Source organism: Colius striatus, chromosome 3 (genome assembly GCF_028858725.1).
Source record: "Colius striatus isolate bColStr4 chromosome 3, bColStr4.1.hap1, whole genome shotgun sequence".
NCBI classification, from domain to species: Eukaryota; Metazoa; Chordata; class Aves; order Coliiformes; family Coliidae; genus Colius; species Colius striatus.
In genome coordinates, this window is record NC_084761.1 from 7,047,391 (window position 1) to 7,072,513 (window position 25,123).

The 25,123-nt window shown below is 36.1% G+C and overlaps 1 protein-coding gene across 2 annotated transcripts in view; it reads left to right on the forward strand.

Moving 5' to 3' along the window:
* The window catches only part of PARN (poly(A)-specific ribonuclease), a 58,681-nt gene extending 41,676 nt beyond the window's left edge, over positions 1-17,005 (forward strand). For both annotated transcript variants that reach the window (XM_061994187.1, XM_061994189.1), the window contains exons 22-24: positions 5,806-5,995; positions 13,229-13,422; positions 16,115-17,005. In XM_061994187.1, coding sequence (XP_061850171.1) covers positions 5,806-5,995; positions 13,229-13,422; positions 16,115-16,167 — 437 coding nt within the window. In that variant the 3' untranslated portion in view covers positions 16,168-17,005. The remainder of the gene's footprint in view (positions 1-5,805; positions 5,996-13,228; positions 13,423-16,114) is intronic.
* The last annotated feature ends 8,118 nt before the right edge of the window (positions 17,006-25,123 follow it).

Consider the following 25,123-nt stretch of genomic DNA (forward strand, 5'->3'; position numbering starts at 1 on the left):
AAGGGGGGAAACGAGCATGTTAAATAATTGGAAACTTGTTGAAGCACACATTTTATGATTGAGGGCTACAACTGGTACTCAAAGATATGAAATTTCCTAATAGTACACTGAGGCTGCCTTCCTTATCACTGAGTAAAAGACACAAGAAATCTCGTTCTGCTGATCTTCCAGACAGTCAGCTGTAGTTGTATTTCTAGAAGTAAGTTGGTGAAGTAAATACTTTTTAACTTCTTCAGGGTTTTTGAATTTTGATAAGCAATGCTGAGATCCAAAACTACACTCTGCACTACAGGCTTCAAGCAATTATGCTCTGACTTCCACATGGTTAAATGTTTTTACTAATTTAAGAAATTTTAAGTGAGTTTTGATTATCTCCTATCCTCAAAGCAAGTCTTTCCCTTTTTGATGTTTCAGTGCAGGATGGTACCAGAGGATCTTTCATGAGATCTTGTTGCTTTATTTAATTCTCAGGTTTTTTTACTTTTTTCTTTCCCTAATAAATTTTTTGCAGTGAGGACTTTTCTTTAACCTTACTTGAGGACAAGGATCTTGAGAACACTGATGAAGTGTCACTTCATTCAGCAATGCTGGGCAACTGCTGTAGTTACCTTGGCATATGCAAAAAGATTTTGGTGCAGCTGTTATGGAAAGCAAAAAGCAGGCAGTCAGGCTTTTCTGTAGCTGAATAAGCAGTTTATTTTTTACTCCCTTCAGTCACAACTGAAATATTTTTCTGACTCTATTAGAAGTAGACCTGTGCAGGATACTTCTTTTGAAAGTCAAGAAAACTGTTTTCAGGATAAGGTTTCATCTTAATAAAAGGTTTAGCAAAGGATATGCTGAATACATCCAACTCAACAAAATAGCTGCCTTGCTAGTGTGAGTTGATGACCAAAGCTTTAAGAAATTAGATCTGTCATCGGTAGGTTTCTTACCCTGGTGACTTAATGAGGCTTTAAATCAGTTTTCACAGTAACATGGTTAAATGGTTTACTCTCCTAAAACTCCACCGTGCTGTTCAGCTCATTGGTGATGAGTTAGTGTGAGCATTCAAGATTAAAAGAATTAACAAACACCCAAAACTCAACCACCACCACCAAAAAAAACCCCGAAGACACAAAACCCCCCAAAAAACTCTAAGCACCAACAAAACCTAAACATTTTAAAAGCAGAATTCAAGGAAACATTCAGGCTTTTCTGTTGAAATAGAAATGAATTTTAATATTTCTGACCTGCAAAAGTAACAAGTGCATTCGTAAGTAACTCTGGGGTGCTACATGGACTTACTCCAAATGATGAATCATTAAGAAAACTAAATATAATAATTTATTGGTAGAAGTCAATGTAGCTTGCTGCCTTCTTAATTCTAAAGATTGCTCATAGTTTAACCAACTGTTCATTTAGACTGGTGGTGGAGAGAAGGTGTCCCAGTGCTGTTCTTGTTCTTTACATTGTTCTTTAGATTGGTTTTCAAACCAGACTATTTTAAGGGGGGGAAAAAAAAGGTATTGGAGTAATTTGTATCAGATATTTTTATTTGCTTGTTCAAGGAGTGCTTGTCATTTTGGAGACTGACTAAGGCTTCATTTCACGAAGGTTTTTTGTAATATGACGTAGACCAGTACAGGTTTCCAGCCCTATTGCCAGCTCTGCTTTCTTGGTTTAGGCAAAAGATGGCCAAGGAACCTAGTGAATGGCAGTGATATTGGAAACTAATTAGTTTACATGTTTAGATGGAGCAAAGAGGCTGGGCCAGATTTGAAAATAAACTGATAAAACATTAAAGAAAAATGCATTTGACAAGGACTACCCTGTATGGAAAAAAATGGGATAAAGAACCAGAAATGGACAATGGAATGCAGCGTGGTTAAGCTGGAGAAAATTGGTACTTAATTGTAGCTGAGCCAAACAACTAAAAGGTAGGAGTTCTGCCTTGCCAGCAAAAATAGGAAACAGCGAGTTTAATATTTAAGAATTTTTAGTGTTATGATATGTTGCAAGACCGATATGAGATAGACACACCCGGAAAAGACCAAACTGAGCAAAAGACAAAATGGGAGTAAGATAGGGCAGAAATCCACAGAAATGTTGGCTAATTAGTGAGAGTTCTGTCAAGTTCATGCATCTCTTTCTGTGAGAAGCCAAGAGAGACTGTGTCCAGTGCTTTTTATATTGAGTGAAGCCTAGCAATGATCAGGAAATTTCATTATTTTTGTAGGAGAGCCTGGAAAAGTGCGTTTAAAATTTCTGCTCCAATTAATTAGTCATGTGTATAACAGTAAGATGCCTTGTAGCAGAAATTGTCCAGGTATGCTTAAAGGTCTGAAAATTACATATAGGTTAAACAAAAAAACCCCAACACATTAGTACTGTAATGCCAATTTTGCTGTTTATCATAGCACAGGTGAATTACATTTATGCATTGATAAGGTCCATGGCCACATGATCACATACGTTTTGGATTTATGACTTCTCTAAGAATATGTTAGTGCATTTGCTGTGTAGGAATCCCACTCTGATTGAATGCTCTGTGTAGTAGACAATTTAGTACCCTCTTAATTTGGGATGTTGAGTCTATATTTTTGCTTTCCGTTTATCAAGTTGGCCCATAGCACTGCTGCAGGTCATGAGATTTACTCTGAAACAATGGACAATGTCATGAGGGAAGAAGTGCACGTGCAAGCTTCAGTTTTTTAAAATGCAATGTGAATAGCCTTAGAAGTCAATAAATAAGACTGTGGAACCATACAATGAATAATGAGACTAAAACAAAGTACTGAATTAGCTACTCACTAGCTAAACCCTTTCAATCCAGCTGAATTTGAAGTCTCATATTTTAAGAATGTTAACAGATAAGATTATTATAGCATCTCTACAGAAGTCACCTTAAGACTGCACAGGTGAATTTTTTATTTAGTATTTAGTAAGTTTAAGTGCTCAGTTTTACAGCCTTAATCTGTGTAGTTCTGTGTATTTATTTGCATATTGTGGTTTTTTTACCCAAACAGTTCACTTAGATATTTGTCTATTTATTAATAGGCTTAATGCTTAATGTTGTCATTGGCCATGTCAGGATTTTGTTCTGCATAAGAGCAAGGACTTGGTGAAAGACTATCTTTGTATAAGTTAGAATTTAGGAGGCTTATTTATTTGTTTCTTTAGTTTCTTAGAATTCACAAAGCATTCTAGCAATGTATGTCTTTTACTGCCAAGGCAGAGTGATGTAACTGTTAATAGCTTTGTTTGGCAATATGGACAGCATTCACCATCAGAGAAAATATATTTTGTCATCCCCTCTACTCTGCCCTGGTGAGGCCTCATCTGGAGTACTGTGTCCAGTTCTGAGCTCCTCAGCTCGAGAGGGATAGAGAATTTCTGGAGCGAGTCCAGCACAGGGCCACCAAGATGATCAGGGGACTGGAACATCTTCCTTATGATGAAAGGCTGTGAGACCTGGGACTGTTCAGCCTGGAGAAGCAGAGACTGAGGGAGGACCTCATTAATACTTAGAAGTATTTAAAAGGTATATGTCAAGAGGATGGGGCAGCACTTTCTTCTGTAGCATCTAGTGATAGGACATGGGGTAATGGACAAAAACTGGAACAAAAGCAGTTCTCTTAAGGTAAAATTTCTTTACTGATCAGATGATGGAGCCATGGCATAGGCTGCCCAGGGAGGGTGTGAAGTCTCCTTCTCTGGAGGATTTCAGAGCTTGCCTGGACATCTTCCTGTGTGACCTAATCCAGATGGACCTCCTTTAGCAGGGCGGTTGGACTGGATGATCTTTAGAGGTCCCTTCCAACCCCGACCATTCTGTGATTCTGTGATTTTTAAATTTATAGAGAGCTACTCTTCAAGACAATGTAAGATGTCTTTATCCATGTGGCTCCTTAGACTTCTCCATATGCCTTCATTTCAGTTGTTCAATGCATGAAGCAATATAGTCAGCATAAAAACTTCGAATATTATATAAAATAATGTAAACACGTATTTGTAGATGTGTAATATGAACGGGTTGCTATAAAATACAGGCCTTATTTCAAGCAAGCAGATTTGTCTTTGTTAAAAAATGCTGACTCTTACACAGATTTATTTTTTAAATTATCTTTAGGCTGCATAAGGATGACTTTTCTTTTTCCCTGAAATACAGGCCAGTTCGTCAGAGAATTAAATGGAAGAGCCATAACTTTGGCTCTTAGTTTATGGCAAAACAAATAATGTGAAATGTTTATTGTGTTTTAACAAATCGTTATTTATCAGATGATCCATGGTAACTGTGTGCTTGGTTTTAGCAAGTAAAAACATGCTTGAGTTTAACTAAACAAATTTTACCCTGAGGAATGTCAGTTGGCATGCAGTAACTCCAGTGAACGCTATTAATTCATTCATGATGCCTGCACCATAACTTCACGGGCAATAAATGCACTCCTAATTCTTACAAACAGATACTGTAACTTCACAGTTCAGAACAAAGGAATGTGAAAGGAGGTATGCATGACATCTCTGGTTGGTGCACCCGTCTCATGAGGCTATTAATCATAATTGCCGGTATCTATTCTTGGGATTAAAATTTAAATATACAATGCTGTTGCCCAGTTTATGTGCGTTTGAAAGAGTTTGCAGCAGCAGCATCTATATGCCATGATTTCACAGTGGCATAGCCAATGTGCAGAATAGATTATCTATTCCAAAAGAAGAAAATAATCAAATCCACCCATCATCCTCACCTTTTCTGAATTGTGATGTTAGAGCTTGGTAATTGTAGTGCTTGAGCTAGAGGTAACACATAATACCTGTATTCACAATGACAACACTTCAACTAGGATCAGAAAGTTTGCTACTCTCCTGAAATTTCTACAAAAACTTTGGAAGTACATACTAAAACCAGGATTTTGTCTCCTCTACAGTTATGGTATTTTACAATGTACAGCTCGAGTATGTGAACAACCGTCTGTTGTTTTGTTTTAGTTTTAAACTGGTTTACTGGTGGGTTTGCAATACTTTTCTTCAGTGACTTAGGCTGAAAACAGCAGAGGACACCAGTTGACAGTCAGTTTAATTTGCTGATTCATCTGTTATAGTGATGGCTTCAGGCCAGAACTTGGCTTGCCAACTGAAGGCTGAGAGCTGTGACAGTGCTGGGACTTGAAGGAATGTTGGTAAATTGTAGCTCAGTGAAGGCAGTGTCAGTTTTTTCTTTACTTTGAAGTGATTAGAATTTTGTATTGACAGAAATCCTTCTACCTTGAACTCTCAATCCTTTTTAGTTAAATGAAGACCAAACATTAAAAAGATATGAGGATGGAACAGCTGGATATTAGTGAAGTGCTGCTTCCATGGATATCTTGTGCAACCAAAAATGCAGCTCAAATAAGCTTATGTTTCACAGCAATCAAACAGAGTTTTGGCAAAGGCTTTGCAAATGTCGTCTTTTCCTGGCAGACTCTCAAAATAAACCTGCTGGGTTAAGTAATGAGACTAAAAGGGAAAAAATCCAGGAAATCTTTTCTTGCCAACAAGCAATCTGGAAGAGGGTTACGACTGAAGAATTGATGGTTTCTAATTTAAATGAAAAGTATTAAGTAGATTTAACCCTTTTTGTGTGAAGTCTGACTCTGAGAAGAGTTTTCAATGTCTTAATTCAAACATCCCATGTGAATTTCATAGAGTTGATTGTGGTATTTTTTGTTGTGTGGGGGTTTTTTAATCACTCATAATGCAACTAGAAATCATTTATATGAACAGAAGAGAGCATGCTGTCATTTAACAGTGTTTTGTATGTAACATCACTTTTCTTCTCCGTAGCTGTAAACACCAGCAGGTATGCTGAAAGTTATAGGATCCAGACATACGCAGAATATGTTGAGAAAAAACATGAAGAAAAACAGTCAAAGAGAAAATGTACAGAAGATAGTTGGAAGGAGATGGAGAGAAAGCGGTTAAAAACTCAATGCACACCTTATGTTTCCCAGAGTCGCTACTACTGTGTTAACAGGTGAGACTTTTCTTGCATTGGCAACTCTTGTATTTTTATTACATTTTTATTAGAAGTCTAGCAATTTTCAGGTAGTTCTTAACCAATAAATGAGGGTTTTTTCTGTCCATACTTCTTTGCATATAAATCAGTAGTGGTACATCATCTGTCTCAAGATCATAGCTAAAGGAGCAGAGGGAATTTTATCAGTCACAGATGGTCAAATCACAGCTTCTGGGCTTGATGTAGCAGTACCATTTCTTATAACCAAAATAGTTACCTACTTTATTCTGGCTATTGTCATCTGGAAACTTAGCTATCATCTTATACCCTTGCAGAGGCTGTCTTGGTTTTTGGATGACTTTCCATCATGATAATACAGCCTCAGAGAAGGGTGTAAATTACCATCATAAGCAGTATTGTTGAAATTGTCCTCGTTCTTCAGAAACAGGAAGGCAAATTATGGTACTTGTATAGCTTTAAGCTTTTGGAGTAAAACTTTGAAAGGGGTTTTAGTTCATTATTGGAACAAAATTAAGACAGGACATGGCAGTTTGGTTACAGGTCAGTACATTGTTGTGTTTATGTGAATAGGAGGATAATGGGTGGCTTCTTCCTCAGTCATCTGTATAGCTATGAGTGGGAAGGATCTTTTAGTGTTAATAGAATTGTATGATTAACTTAACAAGTTATTGCTTCCTCTTCATTGTATCAATTCCATATAAAAATAAACTTCAGTGGAGCACATAAGTTACATTTCTTTCAGGTGGTGTTTTTTGGGGTTTTTGTCGTCTGGTTTTGTTGAGGAGGGCAGTGAGGGATTGCTGGGTTGTATTATTGGGGTTTTTTTCCTGGTTAGACAGACCAAGTGAGATAGTTACAAATATACTAAATTAGTTCTGTTCTTCTCGCTTGTGTCAGCTTATGATTTACCTATTTTACAAAATTAAATGCAAGTCTGTATTTTGGCTAGCTGTCAAATCTTCATGGCTTTTGTCATGGTGGGAATCCTAAATGTGTTATGTATGTTTGATCCCATATGGAGGAACCTCGTGATAAAGTTCATATCAAATGAAGTTAGTTTAATTGAACTGTTGTGATTAGGAAAGCTTGGGAGTGCATTCTGTGAAGAGGGGAGGAGCTCTAAAGGATGTCCTGGCACTATTTTACATGTGGCTTTGGTTTACATCTTTAATTAAGTCTCTATTAAGTAGTCTGAAAGTACTTACCACATCTTGAGTCAGCTGTGAAGAAATACTAAGTCCTAGTTTTATTTCTGTTTTTATTTTTATTATCTCTTCTCCACAAATATTGATTTTTTTATTATCTCTCAGATTATAGAGAGGTGGGAAGAGTGCAGCTCATAGTTTGAACCATAGAGAACTTATTCTTTTAACATATACTTTGGAAAACAGTAGATGTGGAAAGCTGATTTGTTGTTACCTGACAAAGAAGTTTAAGATCTACCTCAAACAGATAATTTCAAAAATTGACAAATAAAATTTTCAGTTAATTCTTTCCTTAACATTAATATATACCACAACGAATTGTATGCCTGAGCACTTAATCTCCTTGAAAACTTTTAAGCTATTCTTCCTAGTATTGTAAAATTCTACAAGCAGCAGCCTTAGTTTTAGGTGATCAACACTTTGATAACCTTGGATAGCAGCCTTTATTTTGTTGATAGAATTTCTTATGTAATTGATATTACATGACTAAAGTTATTTGGTTATGCCTAAAATTCCCTTTCATGCAGGTGTTTTGACATGCTTAATTTTATTTTCACTTATTCCTAGTTAGACTGTGTTTTTGACTATTTTTTTTGTCTGTGTTTCCTCTTACGTGTAATCTGTTTAGGTATATTTGTGTGCATGTGTATGTGTGTAAAAGTTTCCAGATTAATTTGAATCATATATAGTTGAGCACTCAAGGCTATGATGTATCTAGCAGCTGATCTCTTATAATAGCTTCGTGTTACTACATCCTTTATTTATTTATTATTTAATAAGCTTGCTGCATCAGCTTCTGCCAGGGAGCACAGCTGCAGAATAGCTGTTCTGTCTCCATGATGACAACATATCCTTGCTACTTTTTCATTCAGTAATGAAGTTGTTGGGTATTTCTTGTAAGGAACTTCTGTCTTAAATTGATGTATTGATAAGTATGTTAACAAAGGTTCTTTAATTCCTGTCTTAATAAAAAAACTATAGTCTCATAGAGAAACTAGTCTTTGGAAAATACAATAGCACAGTATTAATAGCAGTCACAAGGTAAAATCACTTATACTTAATATATACTTCTTGCATGTAACTTACTACTACTGTTAGATATCAAAATGGATTTTAAAGGAAATATGGCTGATTGTTTATGTCAAATGCAGAAGTAGAGGAAAAACTGATGCATCTGCTAGGACTTCAAGTCCTTAATAAGATCCTTTTCCCTGAAGTTGTCCACTGTTCAGAACACACTTCTGAAACAGATGGATGATGACTATTTTGTGCTTAGCAAATAAGTTTGCCAGCTATGCCATGACTGTTCAATGCATGGTTTTTAAGGTCTTTTTCATCAGAAAAATAGTGTTAAACCACAGCATGAAAAATCAGATAGAAATTGGATGTTTTTATAACTATATCTCCTACTCTACTGGTACTTGTTTTAATTTTTGTCATTATCAGCTAGGAATAAATAAAATAAAGTAAGGCCATTGGCAAAAGACTTAAACTAGTATGAAGTACATGAAAGCGATGCATCATTTTGCCTTATACATCTTCAAGCAAAAACCCAGGAGTTAAGTTCTGTTAAGTCAGAGTGCTGTTTGCAGCATCACTTCCTTGAATGCCTTTGTGTTGCTGGAGATGGCTTATGTAACTTTTTAAATGTTTGTGTATTTCTGCTGATGATTATATTGGGTTTTTTTTCAGAAATGTTTTTATGGTGTTTTGTTATTAAGTAAAGGATAAGATTATTAAATACATGGACAATAAGTATTGCAAGGAAATGACTATTGTATTCCAGTATTCTAATGTTATTTCAGGTGATTTTGTCTGCTCTTAAGATGAAATGATGGATTTTTGTGATGGATCAGTAACAACTCAATGTTGCTTAAAGTGTCGAGAGAGCACAGGGTTTATATTTTCTTTTAAATGACATTTACTTGAGGTTGGAGGTCTGTATCTATTCAGGCTGATTCAACATGCTCTGTTGTGAGTTGTCCTTTTAAAAGTAGTATGTGCTTTTCTGAGACAGAAAATGTTTAATATTACATCATTGGAATTTTTTCCCACCTTTTACCACCACCACCCCCCCACCCTCCTTGCTGATTCTTTCAAAATAATTGCCATAGTACTGGTTGGATTGCTGCTGCTCTTTACTAGCTGAAATAACATTACAAAGTTATGGGCAATTTAATCAGGTAGAGAAATCCTGGCAGTAGACTGATATATGCATCCTCAACATCCTGTTGATTCATCATGTTTAGTACTAAGTCATACTTTTTTAGTGCTAGTCATACTACTGGAATTTAACACAAATACTGTATTCTTTGCTGATTAGAATTGTACTTAACAGGAACTGAAATTGAGAATAAAATTGAGATTTTTCTGTTTCTACCACCTTCCTCTGTGGCAGTCATGCTTGTCAGCTTTGCCTGTGGGTTGGCATTAAAATAGGTCAACAGAAAGGAGAGACTGAAGAAGGAGGACTTGTGGAAGCTGCCATCATTGAAGAGGCTCCAACATCACTGACTGATGTGAAAATAATATTATGTTCACTAAGTATATTTGCCAGCTGGCTGTGTGGTGAGCTGCTCTGGTCTCCACCCCCCAAAATCTTTGGCTAGTAATTTTATTTTAAAAATGAGAACAATCTCCATTTCAATATGCAAAAGAAATTTCAGAAACTCATTAAATATATTCTTTAAAAGTAGTAATAATTATTGCCTGGATATCTGTGATACCTATGTGTTTTGAAACCTAAGTGCTGTGTTTGTTAATGGATAAGTCCAATGGAGACAGGCCAATGTCAGGCCAGTCTTCAAAAAGGGCAAGAAGGACGACCAAGGAAACTACAGGCCAGTCAGCCTCACCTCCATCCCTGGAAAACTGATGGAACAACTCATCCTGAATGTTATCACTGAACATACGAAGGAGAAGATGGTTATCGGGGGAGTTAACATGGCTTCACCAAGGGGAAATCTTGTTTGACTAACCTGATATCCTTCTATGAGTGCATAACCAACTGGCTAGATGAGGGGAGAGCAGTGGATGTCATCTACCTTGACTTCAGCAAGGCTTTTGACACTGTCTCCCGTAACATCCTCATCAGAAAGATCAAGCAGTGTGGCTTGGATGAGTGGACAGTGAGATGGATTGAGAGCTGGCTGAATGAAAGAGCCAGCAATGTGCCCTCATGGCCAAGAAGGCCAATGGCATCCTGGGATGCGTCAAGAAGGGTGTGGCCAGCAGGTCAAGGGAGATTCTTCTCCCTCTCTACTCTGCCCTGGTGAGGCCTCCTCTTGAGTACTGTGTCCAGTTCTGGGCTCCTCAGCTCAAGAGGGACAGGGAAGTGCTGGAGAGAGTCCAGCACAGGGCCACCAAGATGATCAGGGGAATGGAACATCTTTCATATGGAGAAAGGCTGCGGGAACTGGGGCTGTTTAGTCTGGAGAAGAGGAGATTGAGGGGTGATCTTACTAACATTTATAAATATCTAAAGGGTGGGTGTCAGGAGGTTGGGACATCCCTTTTTTCTATAGTAGCTAGCAACAGGACAAGGGGTAATGGGATGAAGGTGGAACACAAAAAGTTCCACTTAAACATGAGAAAAAACTATTTCCCTGTTCAGGTGAGGGAGCCCTGGCACAGGCTGCCCAGAGGGGTTGTGAAGGCTCGTTCCTTGGAGGTCTTCAAGACCCACCTGGACATGTTCCTATATGACCTGATCTAGGTGAACCTGCTACTGCAGGAGGGTTGGACTAGATGATCTCTCAAGGTCTCTTCCAACCCTACCATTCTATGAAGTCTTTGTTTCAATAATTGAGGATCCTAAAAAGGTATGTCTTAATTGGACAGTTACTGATAGTTGTTATTATGTTAGTGTCTTCTACTTTTAGTTGTTTCTCAACAAAGGAAGGAAATTGAGACAGAAGTATGGACATATTCTAAAATAGCTGCTGTAATGAGAAAACTGACCTTTGCTCTGAGTAGTGCTCTAACTTGTATATACAACCATACTGATTTGCTACTGTTATTAAGTGAATGAATAATGTTCCTGTAGTCCTTGAATCTTGTTTTAGGTCAAAGAGGAATAAGACACAAAAATATCTACCCAAGGCATCTAGAATACATGCAGACAGTGAATGAGTGTAGAATAGAGGTAATGTTTTAGAAAAAAGGAAGAAGTCAATAGGTTTCCATTATTAAAAAAAAAAATAGATTTTGTGTTGCTATTTCTTGGTACTTCCAAGAACATAAGGCCTAAAATGAATTCTTTTGTACTTTAATGCACAACTAAATGTGCACTGAAGGTTAAGAACTTGTTTTTCTTCTGTTTATAATAACATCTCAAGAGTCTAAGTTGAAAAAAATCAAATTCAGCCTTAAGACCTTTCAAAAAGGGAGTGCAAATTCTCTTCTCAGAGCCAAGTGCTCACGATATGTCTAAGAAATCCTAGGGTCATCATTTATGGCTCCTGATGTTTTTCTTATGTATTTTTCAAAATGTTGTTCCCAGAAGTCAAATTGTACAAACTTTTCTAAACTGTGTTTTAAAAATACATATATAGCAGGTTCTCATTCTTCTAAATGCTTTTTCTTCACCAGACTTTTTTTCTTTCCAAACTCAGTTTTTGCCTGTTTTACAATGGTGGAGTGTGTACGTAGGATAAACTATTGTCCAGCTTTTTGCCTGGCATCTTTTTATTAATGTTTGCTGTGGTGTGGCTCAAAATGATGATTTGTAAGAAATCATGTAAGGCCTTCATGTGTGAATCTTTGGAAGAAAAGCTGTCTATTCATCAAAGTAAATGGTGTTTGTGCACTTAAAGTGAAAGTAAGATCATGAGGTGTAACAATATGTTTCATGTTTGTTTATTGCCTTTGCATATCCCAGAAACTGCAAAATGAAAAAATTCAAAGCTAAAACTATACAGACATTTACTAGTCCTTTAGCTGAAACTTTCTTGAAACACCATAATTCCCCACTATTACCGATTAAAAAGAAAAAATAAAATTGCTTATAAAGCTTCATTCTGTAACTCAGAATTAATTTTCATTTAAATAAAACAACAGGACATGGCTTAGATGCATACAGCCACTTGTGTAGTTCTTTGTGAAAAACTTAAGCTTTCTAAGTGTATAACTACCTTTTCAGATTTCATTCTGAAAGAGTGTTAAAACAGCCATTTCAGTAGCTGATGTTCACATATCTAGAAGTTTGTAATGGGAACTGGTTTTTTTTAGTTAGCCCTTTTGCTACTGTATTCTTTCTTATACTCAATGGTAATATGATTTTAATATTGTCATTTGTCTTTCAAAGAAACTTAAAAGTAGCATTCCAGTTGAACAAAAATCCATTCAGTGTTATTTTGATGTGTGATGAATGGAATGGAACTCTTAGTTCATCTTCATACTATGTTAGTCAGGCTTCATTCAGATACTACCTATGAAATGAGTGTGTAATTTTTTGGTAGTTTTTATTTTACCCGTTTGTTGGATGGTGGGACTCATCACTTAAGGCCTGATTGAATGTTTGTCTTATGGAACTTGATGGTTTTCTTTACCTTTATATAATAGAAATGCTTTTAAAACTGCATATAGTTCCAGGAGAAAAGATGAAGTTAGCTTGTGAAGTCCTTCACTATTAAGAAGTGTGTTTGAGGGTTAACAGTTGTAACTTGGCGTCTATTGAGAATGCTTTATAAGAGCTTTTATAACTAAGAGCATGCAAATTAAAACTAAGCAGGTATACACCTTTAATTACATTTGGGATGAATGATCTCATCAGAATAGCAGCTGAGCCTGAGACAGCTATAGTACAAAGAATGAATAACTTCATCTTCAGAAGATGGGATTAGATAGCCAACTGACGGAATTTTGTAGTTAAGTCAGATCTTCCAGATACTGTAATTTCATGAGACACCACTTAACTGTAGTTTATTCTACTGCCTTCATAAGCATTTCATAGATGTACAACAACTGGTACCTATGTAATAGTTATTCTTGGCTTGTTCATAAACATATTTCTTCTACATTTCAGTTTTATAGGTACTAGTACAATGGGAAAGAGAAGCATGAGTCCTATTCAGGAAGAAACTGGTTCTGATGATATGGAGGAGGAAGAAGAACAAGATCCAGAATATGATCAAATAGACTCTTGTGCAGAGCCTCTTCCAGATGGCAAGAAGAGAGCCAAGAAGTTCAAAAAGATGAAGACAGAACAAGTTCCAGCAGGTAAGCACACTGTTTCCGTGCACGGTTTGGAACCACCCCTGGCCTGAATGGAACTGAAGTTGTTTTCTTGAATATCTTAATTTATTGCCAAATAATGTATACAGTGTCTTGCTCCATTATATTCACAGAAGTCCAGAAAAGTTATTTAAACTGAAGAGTCTGTCATACAAAAATTGTAAAACCCCTTCCCCAAAAACCAACAAAAAACTCCCACAAACAAACAAATCCCTACTTGAGACCAACTCAAGGAAGCAGAATGTAGTTGTTTTATTCACTAGCTTACTTTCTTCCTTAAATTAAAGCTCTTTGAATATTTTTAGCTATTCTTAATATATATATATTTTAAATGTCATTCTAGTTAAGGTTACCCAATATGTTTTACATATCACAAGCAAAATTGAAGTAACTCTGGAAGTAGGATTCTTTACTAGATTTCCCTGTTAATCCAAAACTTTATCACCAAATGTAAGGTCAACTTAATGTGGCTATTTTCCTTTAAGCTTGATTAGATGGAGTCATAGCATACTTGAATGCACATAGCTTGACCTACCAGATGTGTGTCATCAGACAACCTCTGTTGCTTGCAAATGATAATAAATCTACCTGCTGCCCTGAAAACTAATATATGTGCCCTTTTAAATAGTATATGTATCCTGGTAATATTACACTCACTTCCTGATTTACAGTTATTTATGAGATATTTCTGTAAGATGAGGGAACAAAAGAATTTCTCAATCTGATCAGATTATTCTTTACCTCTACAATTAAGCCAAAATTTGACAGCCTACCTGCCTGCTCTTTGCCACTCTTCTAGCACTTTGCTTGCCATAATACTGTTTGAGGTTGAATGCAGTTTGACGCAGTCAGACTGCTGGTTTATATCCCTTGGAATATATAACTAGGCTGCAACTCTACTGAAACCCTTTCTCTTAAAAAAATTTCCTAAGAATGTGTTGACTGAGACAGCTCAATGAAGGAGTAAGTGGCCAAACAGGTGCTGACCTACTGGGCCCTTAAACTTACGCAGGCCCTTTAGCTTTCTGGGTGCTTTGCATTTATGATTCACTTAGCTGTGAATTTTTTTTCTGATAACACTTGGCAGGACAGTGATGAAAAGTGAGTGTGTTTAAAATCCCTTCCAAGCATTTTGGACAGGTGGAGCATAGTTACCCTTAACAGTTCTTGCAGTCAACCACAAGCTCTGAGTAAGCCTTTGGTTATTTTAAAGGCTTACTGCACCATGAGGTCATTCACATTTCATGGACTGGTAGTTGTTGAAGCTTGAGAAATATCACTTTTAGGAGATGCAGAATTTGAAAAGTAGAAGAAATGATAGTTTATTGGTTGTAGAAGCATAAAATTGTGGATTTGCCCAAGTGATTTTTTTTTTTCTTTCTTCTGTTATGTGTTTCATACATTTTCTTTTTTTTAATCTGGTTTAGAACTCACAATTTAATGTTTCAAAAATCAATAGTGGTTCTAATACAAATTATAAACCCAAATAATCTGTTTCTTCTTATAAAACTATTTGGATGTATACATTAGTATAGGCAATGTTCTGTATGGTGTTTGTAACCATATGCTATTGTTCTTTATTTGGTTGAAGACTTTTCACTTAATGTAAAAGGTTTATTTCAGACTTCAATACCCACATATTTTTAGCCAAAGTACTGTGAACTGTTTGTCTGACTAAGCACAGGCAGGTGACAATCAGATGACTATGTTTTACCTCATATTTTCCCTATGTTGTGTGAGTTCTTGCAGCCTTTGCAAAAAAAAAAAAAAAGTAATTAAATAACCTTAGATAACATAAATTTAAACCTCTGAAGACTTTAGGGTTTTAAAATGTATCTATTGTTGATTCTATTTCAATTTCTGTTAGTAATTTCTTGAAAAAATTGATCAGGCTATATTAAAAAATCAAGTCATATCTTAATTATTGATAATCTGGAGAACTATCTGTATTGAAGCATATTCAAATATTAATAATTAAAGCTTCATTTCAATATCTGCACTGGACATTTTTATCCAGAAAGTGGCATTGTGCACCAAGCATCCTTTCCCCTGATTTGGTAGAGTAAAATCTTTATCTGATTCAAAAGCTGTGCTCGGAAATTGCTTTATTCTTGTAATTCACTAGGGTAATTGGCCCATGAAAGCATATGCAAAATGACAAAGACTGTCTACTGTAATTCCAAGTATAAAATTCATGCTCTCTATTTGGCATTATGGAAATATACATTATAGGTATTAGTGTAATTCATTTTTCTTCTCCAATTAATTTGGACTGGAAATATTCTTATTTGTCTTAAACAAGAATAACTGTAAGTACACTTGGGAAAAAAATATTATTCCATTTTATCATCCTAGTTACTGAAAAACCAAAATTACTCGAATTAAAAATATTCATTAGTTGCAAAATAGAGTAGTTACCATTTAGATAAGAAACTCAACACAAACCTTTTTGGATTCCTCTTTTTTAAGTATCTACTCACAAATAGTCCCTTGACTTCTCTTTGTAAATATTGACTTGCCAGTAATGTATCTAGAGCCTTGCTCTAGAGGACAAAGTATGTCTTTGTGTGTTCTGAAAGAATAAAAAGATCCTTGATTTAATTTTTATTCCTTTCAATGTTTGTATATTTCAATGTTTGAAGCCTTTAATATGTTCTTCCATGACTCTGTCTTTTAGGAAGCCTCACAACTAGTTCCACTGGAATTTTTGAAGTCCCTGAAACATGGTAGGAAACCACTGCCTTAACAAGTGGAATTGATTGAAAGCAGTTGCAAGAAGACACCTCTTGGAAGCCATACTTTATTTAAATAAAGTGGTGTTAACAAAGCAGTATGTATCCTGAAAATCAGTTTAATTATTTTAAACTGTTTATTTTGAACAATCATTGTCAATTTTACTTGTGTGTATATTAACTAGTATATGATTCCTTGTTGATCATGTGAAATCCTTGCTGTCGTGAATGATGTTAGATTTAAGAAGCAAGACTAAATGTATTTTGGTCACCTACTTTGGCATGCTGGCTATGAAATGTACAAAAAGAACTGACACTCTCTTCTTTCATGCTAGGCTGTTTCCTGTCCTTGAGGGGAATTACCACAAATCTCCTCATCTTTAGCTATTTTTTCAGGCAATATCAATGTTCTCTCAGCATTCTTGAAACAGGTAGAGCTGCAGTATTGTATATTGCTTCCTACCAGTTACTGTATCTGGAAATCTTTTTTAGTTTTCCATTCTCTACACCCCTGTCCCCTGTGCAGCCAGTATTCATCTAAATACCAACTTTACACATACCTTACCCTTTCAAAAAAAACTGTAACTTATAAGTCCCTCAAACATTAATTTCCTGGTGGGAGATAGGTTTTCTTTGTTTTCACATCTATTGCTGTTTTCACTCTTTAAGTCTTGGTTCGTTTCTTCCCTCTTTTCTTCCCCAGCTTGTGGGGTTTTTGTAAAAATGGTTTTTGGTACCTGTGACAAACCTGCTAACTGCACCAGCCCTTTATTTGTTTAAAAAAGGATCTGCATTGGTAGATTTCAGAAAATGTTTGATATTTAACATTTTTGTATCATGGAAATAAAACCAAAAGATGTATTTCCATAAAACGAAAATTAAAGACATTTTCTTAGGAATTGGTTTGGTTTTGTTTATTATTTTCTGAACTGGTTTTAGCAGACTCTCCTTTTTTTCTTTGTAGTATGACAAATTTTTTTGTCAGTCTCTGATTAGCAGACACTTTTGGTCTGTGGACTACTTTCAAGGTACTTGTGAAATGTAACCAAGAAAAGCAAGGCTGTTGTCACAAGATTTAAATTGCTATGTGATTCTCTTGGAGAGAGCAGAAAAAGAGTCAGTGAGTTCAAAACCGTTGCTGTGGAAGAATGGAATATTAGGAAAGCTTCATCAGATGGTATTACCATTAGAGTGGGAAACACTGTCATTTAAACAATGCAAAAACCTGTTTGAAGGTATGCCAAAATTTGTGGGGTTTTAAATGATTGTAAGACCTATCTTGAACTTGCATTGCAAGGGAAAAAATAATTTGTAGATGTTAAATGTGAAATCTGTTATTTCTAACCTTGGAATGGTACCAGAAATAGTATAATTAAGTTTTGGGGGTTTTAATAGCAGTCATTATCATCACTTTCTCAGACTAAAATGTGAGAAGGAAGACAGTAATATTAGTGATACAAGGAGAAGTGAGTAGCTGAACCCTTCTGCTCTCAACGATCCAGGGACATTTCTCCTCTGAGACTCATAACCTTAGGAATAAATACTTAAATCATTTTTATCTTGGGTATCCAAACCTACAAAGAAAGTGCAAATTTTGTTCTCAGAATATATGCAACGTTTAAGGAAAAGCTGTATAAAATATTAGTCTCTTCTGAAGGTGATTCAGGTAATTTAGATGGTGTTATATCCAAATGTTGAGGAGATGTTAGTAATGGTATATCTAAACAAACTGACATAATGTGATTTGGGAGGGAGCTAGAGCCATGATATCAAAAGGATACAAAAGCTCTAAGTGATGTCAGAAGCATAGGTTGAGCGGCTAGGAAGTCTCTGCTCAAGAGCTAATAGAGGCTCATGCTGCTGCAGAGAATCTCCCTGGAATGTTTACCCTGAGGCCATTAGGATCTTCATAGTACTGACCATTCTTGAACAGCAGCACTTACATTCCCACTATTTTTACTGTCCTCCCCTCCTGAATTGCCAATTAGAGGAGCAATTGCTGTAATTTCTACTTGATAAGGAAGTAGTACTTTACTGTTTTCTAGCCCTTCTATGCATTTTGATTTTATCCATTAATACCTAGAGAAGCTACTAAAATGTGACTGAGTTTCAGGGCTGTATTTCTAACGCTAAGTTGGGTGAGGAACTGTCAAGAGTCAGTGACGAGTGGTGTCCTAGGAAGGAACTGACCCCATTGATACTGCTTAGAACTTTATTATTCTGTCAGGTTTGGTACACTTTGCTTTGTTTAAAGTTAAATCATTAATTCTGGAAGGGAAAGAAAATAGCTTCTTAAATTAGATCCATGTTTGTTTCCTAACTTACATTAAAAATATGTGCATAGCATTTAGATCTTTACAGCATTTGTTTCTGAAAAACAGAGCTGTCATCGCTAGTCTTCATGGCTATGGTGTTTCCTGGATCTTGATCTCTGGGGAGTTTATGTATGATACTTGACTCCAGAGGTATGGCAAGATTTTTTCTGGCTGCTTCATTATGCTACTAGGACAGCTGGTTAGTTTCTGAGACACTATGTTTTGGTCGTGTAAAAAAGTCAAATGCATCTGTGGGTTACTTATTTCTGAGTGAGCTGGGAGCCACGAATCTGTTCAATTTGAGAGCTGTGGTTTTGCTTTCTATTTGGAGGGGCAGCAATAGCTACACCTGGCTCAGTGGCCTGCACAATTGTGCCTGTTCAGGGCCCAGCCAGTTCTGGGCAGGAGGACCATATTCAGCCCCTCAGACTTTAGTTGGTGGCAGAGGCAATGCGGCCTCCCCTCAGCTGTCAGGCCAGGCGGGAGGTGGTGTCACTGGCAAGCCAGGGCCAGGCTGAGGGGAAGGCCGCGGTGGGGATGGAGCCTGCAGCCCCTCCATAGATTCTATTTCTGCCTTCAGTTATATGAACTAGCCAGCATTACCTTGCTGTTAGAAGTAGTGAAGTGAAAGATTTTTTTTTCAGCACATGGCATGAGGCTTTACTGTAACTGTGTGTATCCTGTGGAAGGTTGCTTGTGAGGTTGGAAGTGGCCTCTTCCTCACTGTTGTCTGTGAGGGGATCAGGATGGGGGAACGCCAAAGAGAATATTAGAAGCAACAAGCAACGATATAGAAATACTGGAAGCAGGGGTTGAAGAAAATGAGATACTTTCATTAGTAGCATTGAGAAGCTGAGAACTTGGGAATGCAGACCTGAATGTAAGACAATCTTGAAGAAATGGTGCGGCAAAACGTGGAGGAAAGTCTGTCTCAGCAAGCAAATGAGGTAGGTGGGCTTCAGAGGAATAAGAATGTTTTTATTTGACTGAAAAACCTGACAGTGATTGTTTATCAGTGGTGATTACTTCATTTTTTGCAACAGAAAGCAAATTGAACTGTCTTTGAAGTAGTTTTAAAATTCGTCTCAAGCATTTATGGGTGAGAAGTATAATGCCAGGATGCACAGGATTGACAGCAAAGGGTGAAGGAAGTTGCTGGTAGACAAATAAATAGAAATAAGTAGAGTAAATGGGGAGGAGTATCCCTGAAGCATGGATTTGGATGGGAACAGTTAAGAGAAAATAAATTATCCCACATAAAATAAAGATTGCTGGTAGTGCAACAGACTATTCTTCGTCTCAGTGAAAAACTAAATTCAACTATCCATCTAGAGGAGAAACCAAGAGAGAGGTAGAAAGCTAAAACTTCTGGTGATTCTGTGAAAAAGTGCTAGAACCCTTTCTTTCTTTCTTTAAACCTTTGAGTTCTGTGATGGTGCCCAGAAAATATCTAGTACCCTGGATGTGTTCTCTTATCCTGAAATCACACTGAATGTAATGCAGACAAAAATGTCCTCTGCAATTGAGCGTCAATGCATACACAAGAAGACTCATGATAATCAGAAATCCTTGGCTTCTAAAGTGTTTAGACTCTTTCCAGCTGACCAAATGTGTATATTGAAGAAGATTCCTCAAATTGCTTCACAGTACATTTAGTAAATGTATAGATAACTTGTCTGGTTTGTACTGCTGTAGCTTTAAACTTTCGCTAAACTTTCCCTATGTGCTTTATAGAAATACTGCTACACTTTCATTGGATGAGGGTGGGTTAGGCTCGAATTGAGAGGCTCAGTATAATTAAGAAGCACATGGGTGACAATTATGCAGTTGGGTAAAAAAAAGCTTCATGCATACCTATTAAAGCAAAAAAGAAATCTATGAGCACTGTAGCACGTCTTGGGTTGATGCCAGTTCAAGACAAACTCATAGGCAATGCATGTACTCATAAATCTAATATAAAAACCGCTCAGACAAACTATGAAAAGTTAGATTTGCCTGCCCTTAAATTAATTTCTAACAAGTGACTGGTAGTTTTATTTATGCATGGAGACTGTATAGTCTGCAAGTTCTTGCGAACAGTTTTCTGGTTTATTACCAGTGACCCTATATGATGTGTTTGGTATTTGTATGCGGTTGAAAGTGAGAATTTGGAGGTAATGCCTGTGCTAAACCAGTTGCATCCTAATCTCTGATCTGTTTACAACCCATCAACACAAAATTTGACACATGATTGTGTTAAACCTGATTACTTCAAATTCAGTCTTGGAAGTTACTAATTGCTTATATCAGCCTTAAAAATTTGCAGTTATTGTGGTAAGAACAGTTATTTTGTTTTATTCTAAAGACTGTGTAAATAATTTTCTCTCAGTGTATTCATGTGTATGTGTATATATATATTAGCTTTTACCTTTAATATCTTTTTCAAATGTGGTTTTAAACTTAAAATGTTCAAGAAAGACTGAGCATATGTAGTTCTCAGTTACCTTTTTTTGTTTCAAATTAGAAGTAAGATGAGTTCATTTGTGGGCTGCTTCTCACTTCTCAAAAACATCTGCTCTGAGCACATACAGTATGTGTGTCTGTAAATCTACCATTTAAAATGTTTGCATTGCAGGAAGTTGCTGCATTTGAAATAAATAACTGATACATATTTGTGAACAATTCCACAATGATTTAAAATTGATCCTCCATTTTGTCTGCAAAAAAGTCTACACTTCACTTTTCCCTTTTGATTCTCTTGCATGCTGGGTTTAATTTCAGTTATCACATTTTCAGTGTGCTGTGAGAAGGTGCCAGTTATCATTAGAAACTTTTTGCTGCAATAGTGTAGAACTACTGAAAGTGGAAACAGTAGTTCAGTCATCTCATCCTTTAATGATAGTGTTATTTTCAACTAATAATGCAGTGATTAAAGAGATAATTTACCACAGAATTTTACATCAGTGTTACTGGAGTCCTCATGTGTAGGACTTTCTGCTAGAATGTACCTTAGTAGCCTGGGTTTTTTAAGTAATTGTTACTAAAAAAAGATTAAGGAATGATCATGGTGGTACTAAATGATTAGTCTGTGAAGAAGTTAGTGGGAACTGTTTGTACTGGTAAATTTTAGGAAGTAAATGAGATGTTTCATATTCCAGTCTCCTAAACCAAATCACTATATTTTCAGTAATTTAATCATATTTCTTAATTGAAGTAGAATCTTTAGTCTCTTAGAGGATGCAACTCAGGTGATCTAAAGTGTTTGTAACATCTTAATAGTAACTTCTAATGTATATTTGCAATTATGTACATAGGAATGTTTGAGACTCACACCTTTGATTTGTGTTATGTCCAAGAACAGTAATATAACATCTAATTACTTATCTAATACATGTCTTACAGGAAATCTGGAGCAAGTACTCAGTAGGTTAGAACACTAAAACCCTTTCAGCAATGCAGTCCCACTCAGGAGTTTTTTGACCCTTGCCTGTAGGCAATAACCCAACACCCCCACCTATGTTCATGTGGTATATGGAGTACATTAGATACAAATGTTATTACAGTGCTTCCATTCAAAGGCCTTGGGTTTAGAAATCTATTAGTCTATAAACTATATATCTGTGTAAATATAGTCCAGCTGTTCAAAAACAAAGCCAAGTGTACAGAAAGGAACACTGCAGTAACAGGTTATTAGTTGAAGGATGCACCTAAAGTAAAATGGAGATTCAGTGGCAGAGTCACTTCTTGTTGCCCTTCAGTTATTTTATGCTCTTTTTTTTTTTGAGGAAAGAGCTAGAAGAGTTATACTCAATACAAGACAGTGTTTTAAACTGAGCCTTACAACCACTCCAAAAGATATTTTTAAACACTTATGATGACAGTATTAATACACTGAGTATGAGTACTAGCTAAAATTGTGATGTGGCTTGTCTTAAAAAGCTTACAATAGCAGCTATATGAGTTTATAAAAAGACAAAAGAAAAGAATGATGCTTAATTTACTGTATTTCTATACAACTACCACTCTGAGGTTTGCACGGTGGAGCTATTTTTGTCACCTTGGAAGGAATCTGTAAAAGAGATGTTTCTAAAATTATTACTCCATCATACAAAATAATAAGTAACAGTGGGAAGTAGTGCTTTTCTAAGGAAGGTGTACTAATTTTTATGGCAGAAAAAGGATGCATTGTTATGAGATGATTCCCAATTATAGTCTGACAATTTTCTGACTTCATGAATGCACAAAGTCAGGTCTGTGTTTTAGAAGAGAACTTGTCTGGTTTCGTTTTGTGTATATGATAAATAATCTTAGGTTATGTGTGTTATGAACAAGAGAAAGAAGCTTTTATACACGTGTTCCAGTATCTTAAAAAGCAGGCGTTCTCACCATGTCTTGCCAAAACATATACTCAGGCCAATGTATTTTAGTGGAACAGAAGAGTTTCTATCAGTAGATACTTCTCAATCTAGTGTAGATTTCTCAGTTTAAATAAGGAATTTGGAGGGTTCTGTGTTTTTGCCTCTACGGGAGTTCAGACAAAACAGAGTTGTGATATATTCTGAATTCCAGTTTTTTGGAATCTCTCCATCCAATGTGTAGTTCAACAGTTTCAGTTAATGCACACCAAATTTAGCTATGGCTGCCACATTCTCCTCTATTTCTGAAAAACAAACACATCAAAAATGTTTAATCTTTACACTATATGTATTTTTACTTGGATGTATATTTCCTTTCTATTTAGGAATAAGTTATTAGATTAAAATACTCCTGTAAATTGAATGTAGAATACAATTTCAAATGTAGGCTACAATTTGAAGTAGATTTGTGAACTGTGATAAGTATTTAGCTCTCTATTGATCATTTTGGCAAATAGATTTCAGCTTGTTTCCCCTTGCAAGAGCTGAAATTATCACTGTTTTGAATTTGCAGACTCTTTACCTCTCACAAGCTGTTTAATGACTCAGGCAATCTGTGTAATCTCAGTGTGTTAATGGATAGTGCACTCCATTTCCACATGTGGAATATTTACGTGAAATGGCACATAAAATTAATAATCTGGCATGGTGACTATTTAACATACTTTAAAGGACTGTGAGGCCAATGTGTGGACGTTCAGCCATGCTAATATCCATGCATAGGAATTCCTGCAAGCCAAGGCTGGAGACACTGGCAAACTGCTCAAATAACAGCCTAAGAGTGGTACATTGTCAGACTTTATAAAAGCTAGAGAAAACGGGAAGTTTTTTCCTTGAGGCTGGAGAACTAACCTAAAAAATCCTAAAGCACACTACTGGAAAATGCACAAAGGATATTTAGTAAAGATGAGAAGTTGATAGAATTTTGAGTATGTCTGCACATTTAATATTTCTTAAATAAAACTGGAAAGGCTATAAAGCAAATAAAGGATAAAAGTGTTTTCATGTTTTGTTGTATAACACGGAACTATATTAATACTGCCTCTAAGTGCTGAGTACTCAGCTAGACCAGAGGACGTATGTGCTCTACACTGAAGCAGAATCATGCCTCCTGTTTACATGTCTTATCATTTCTGGGGGCAATTAATACATCATCACTCACGTGTTCTGTAATTGTTTGCATTCATGTAAAAGCCTAAGAAGCTCTACAGTTCCTACTTACTTCTCATAGTTCTTTTGTTAAATGCCAGTAGTGTGATATTTATGTTACAAATCTTGACAAAGCATCTACATTTTTTAATGCTAACAAACAATATGCAAATGCAGTCAAATAGACACGGGAAGATGAAAGTACCAAATGGTTTGTATTATACAAAATTCTTTTCCTTGCTTCTCTGCACATTCTCAGTAAGAACTTGGGCACCTTATTTAATAATTTAGTTTGTGAAACTGAGAAAATTTTCCTTATCAAGCATTTCTGCTAGGTTTACTATCTGTGTGTTTCTTTGAGACAGCAGGAAGACTGTGTACCACTCTTTTCAGTGTTCGGCTTAATTTTCCAGTTTTAAGATAATTACCGATAATTACCAGATTTCAGAGGCAGAGACATCATTACAAGATACATTTGTCTTAGCAGTGTTTTTGAACAGAATATTCAATTTCCATTCCATCCTGGTTTGAGTTTGTTGGGGGGTTTTGGGGTGTTTTTTTGGAGGGATTGATTGTATTGCAAGGGCCATTCTAAAAATAAAATGCAAAACTGTGTTGTCTAGCTCGAAATGTAAGTATCAATCAAATGGGTATGTGATCTGAACAGGAAGAATAAGGCCAAGCATTGGCATCTCAGTACTGTGGGAAACAGAACAGAGTAAATGATCTTTTTGGCCTGTAAATCTGACTGAAGTTGTGTTTGCTAGCAGTCCAACTGTAGAAACTTCTGGGAAAAAATAGCAGGAAGCTGACACTCGTCTAGTATTCTGACTAACTGAAGTGCTAGCTAACTCATGTTCAAGAAAATTTCTTTTTTCTCATTTTTAATGCTAAAAGGTTTTTGCATTTGAGACATCTAGAGATGGGTCTGGCAAAATGGTCAAATGGTCTTCAACTTTTGTCTTAGGAAAAGTTAATTTCTTTCCAGGTTTAATGTAGTCTAACCTAGAAAAACAAAAAGTAAAACTTTGCTGTAGTGAGATGTAAATACAGAGACTCTCAGTACATGAGAAAAATTTGCACACTCTTGCATTAG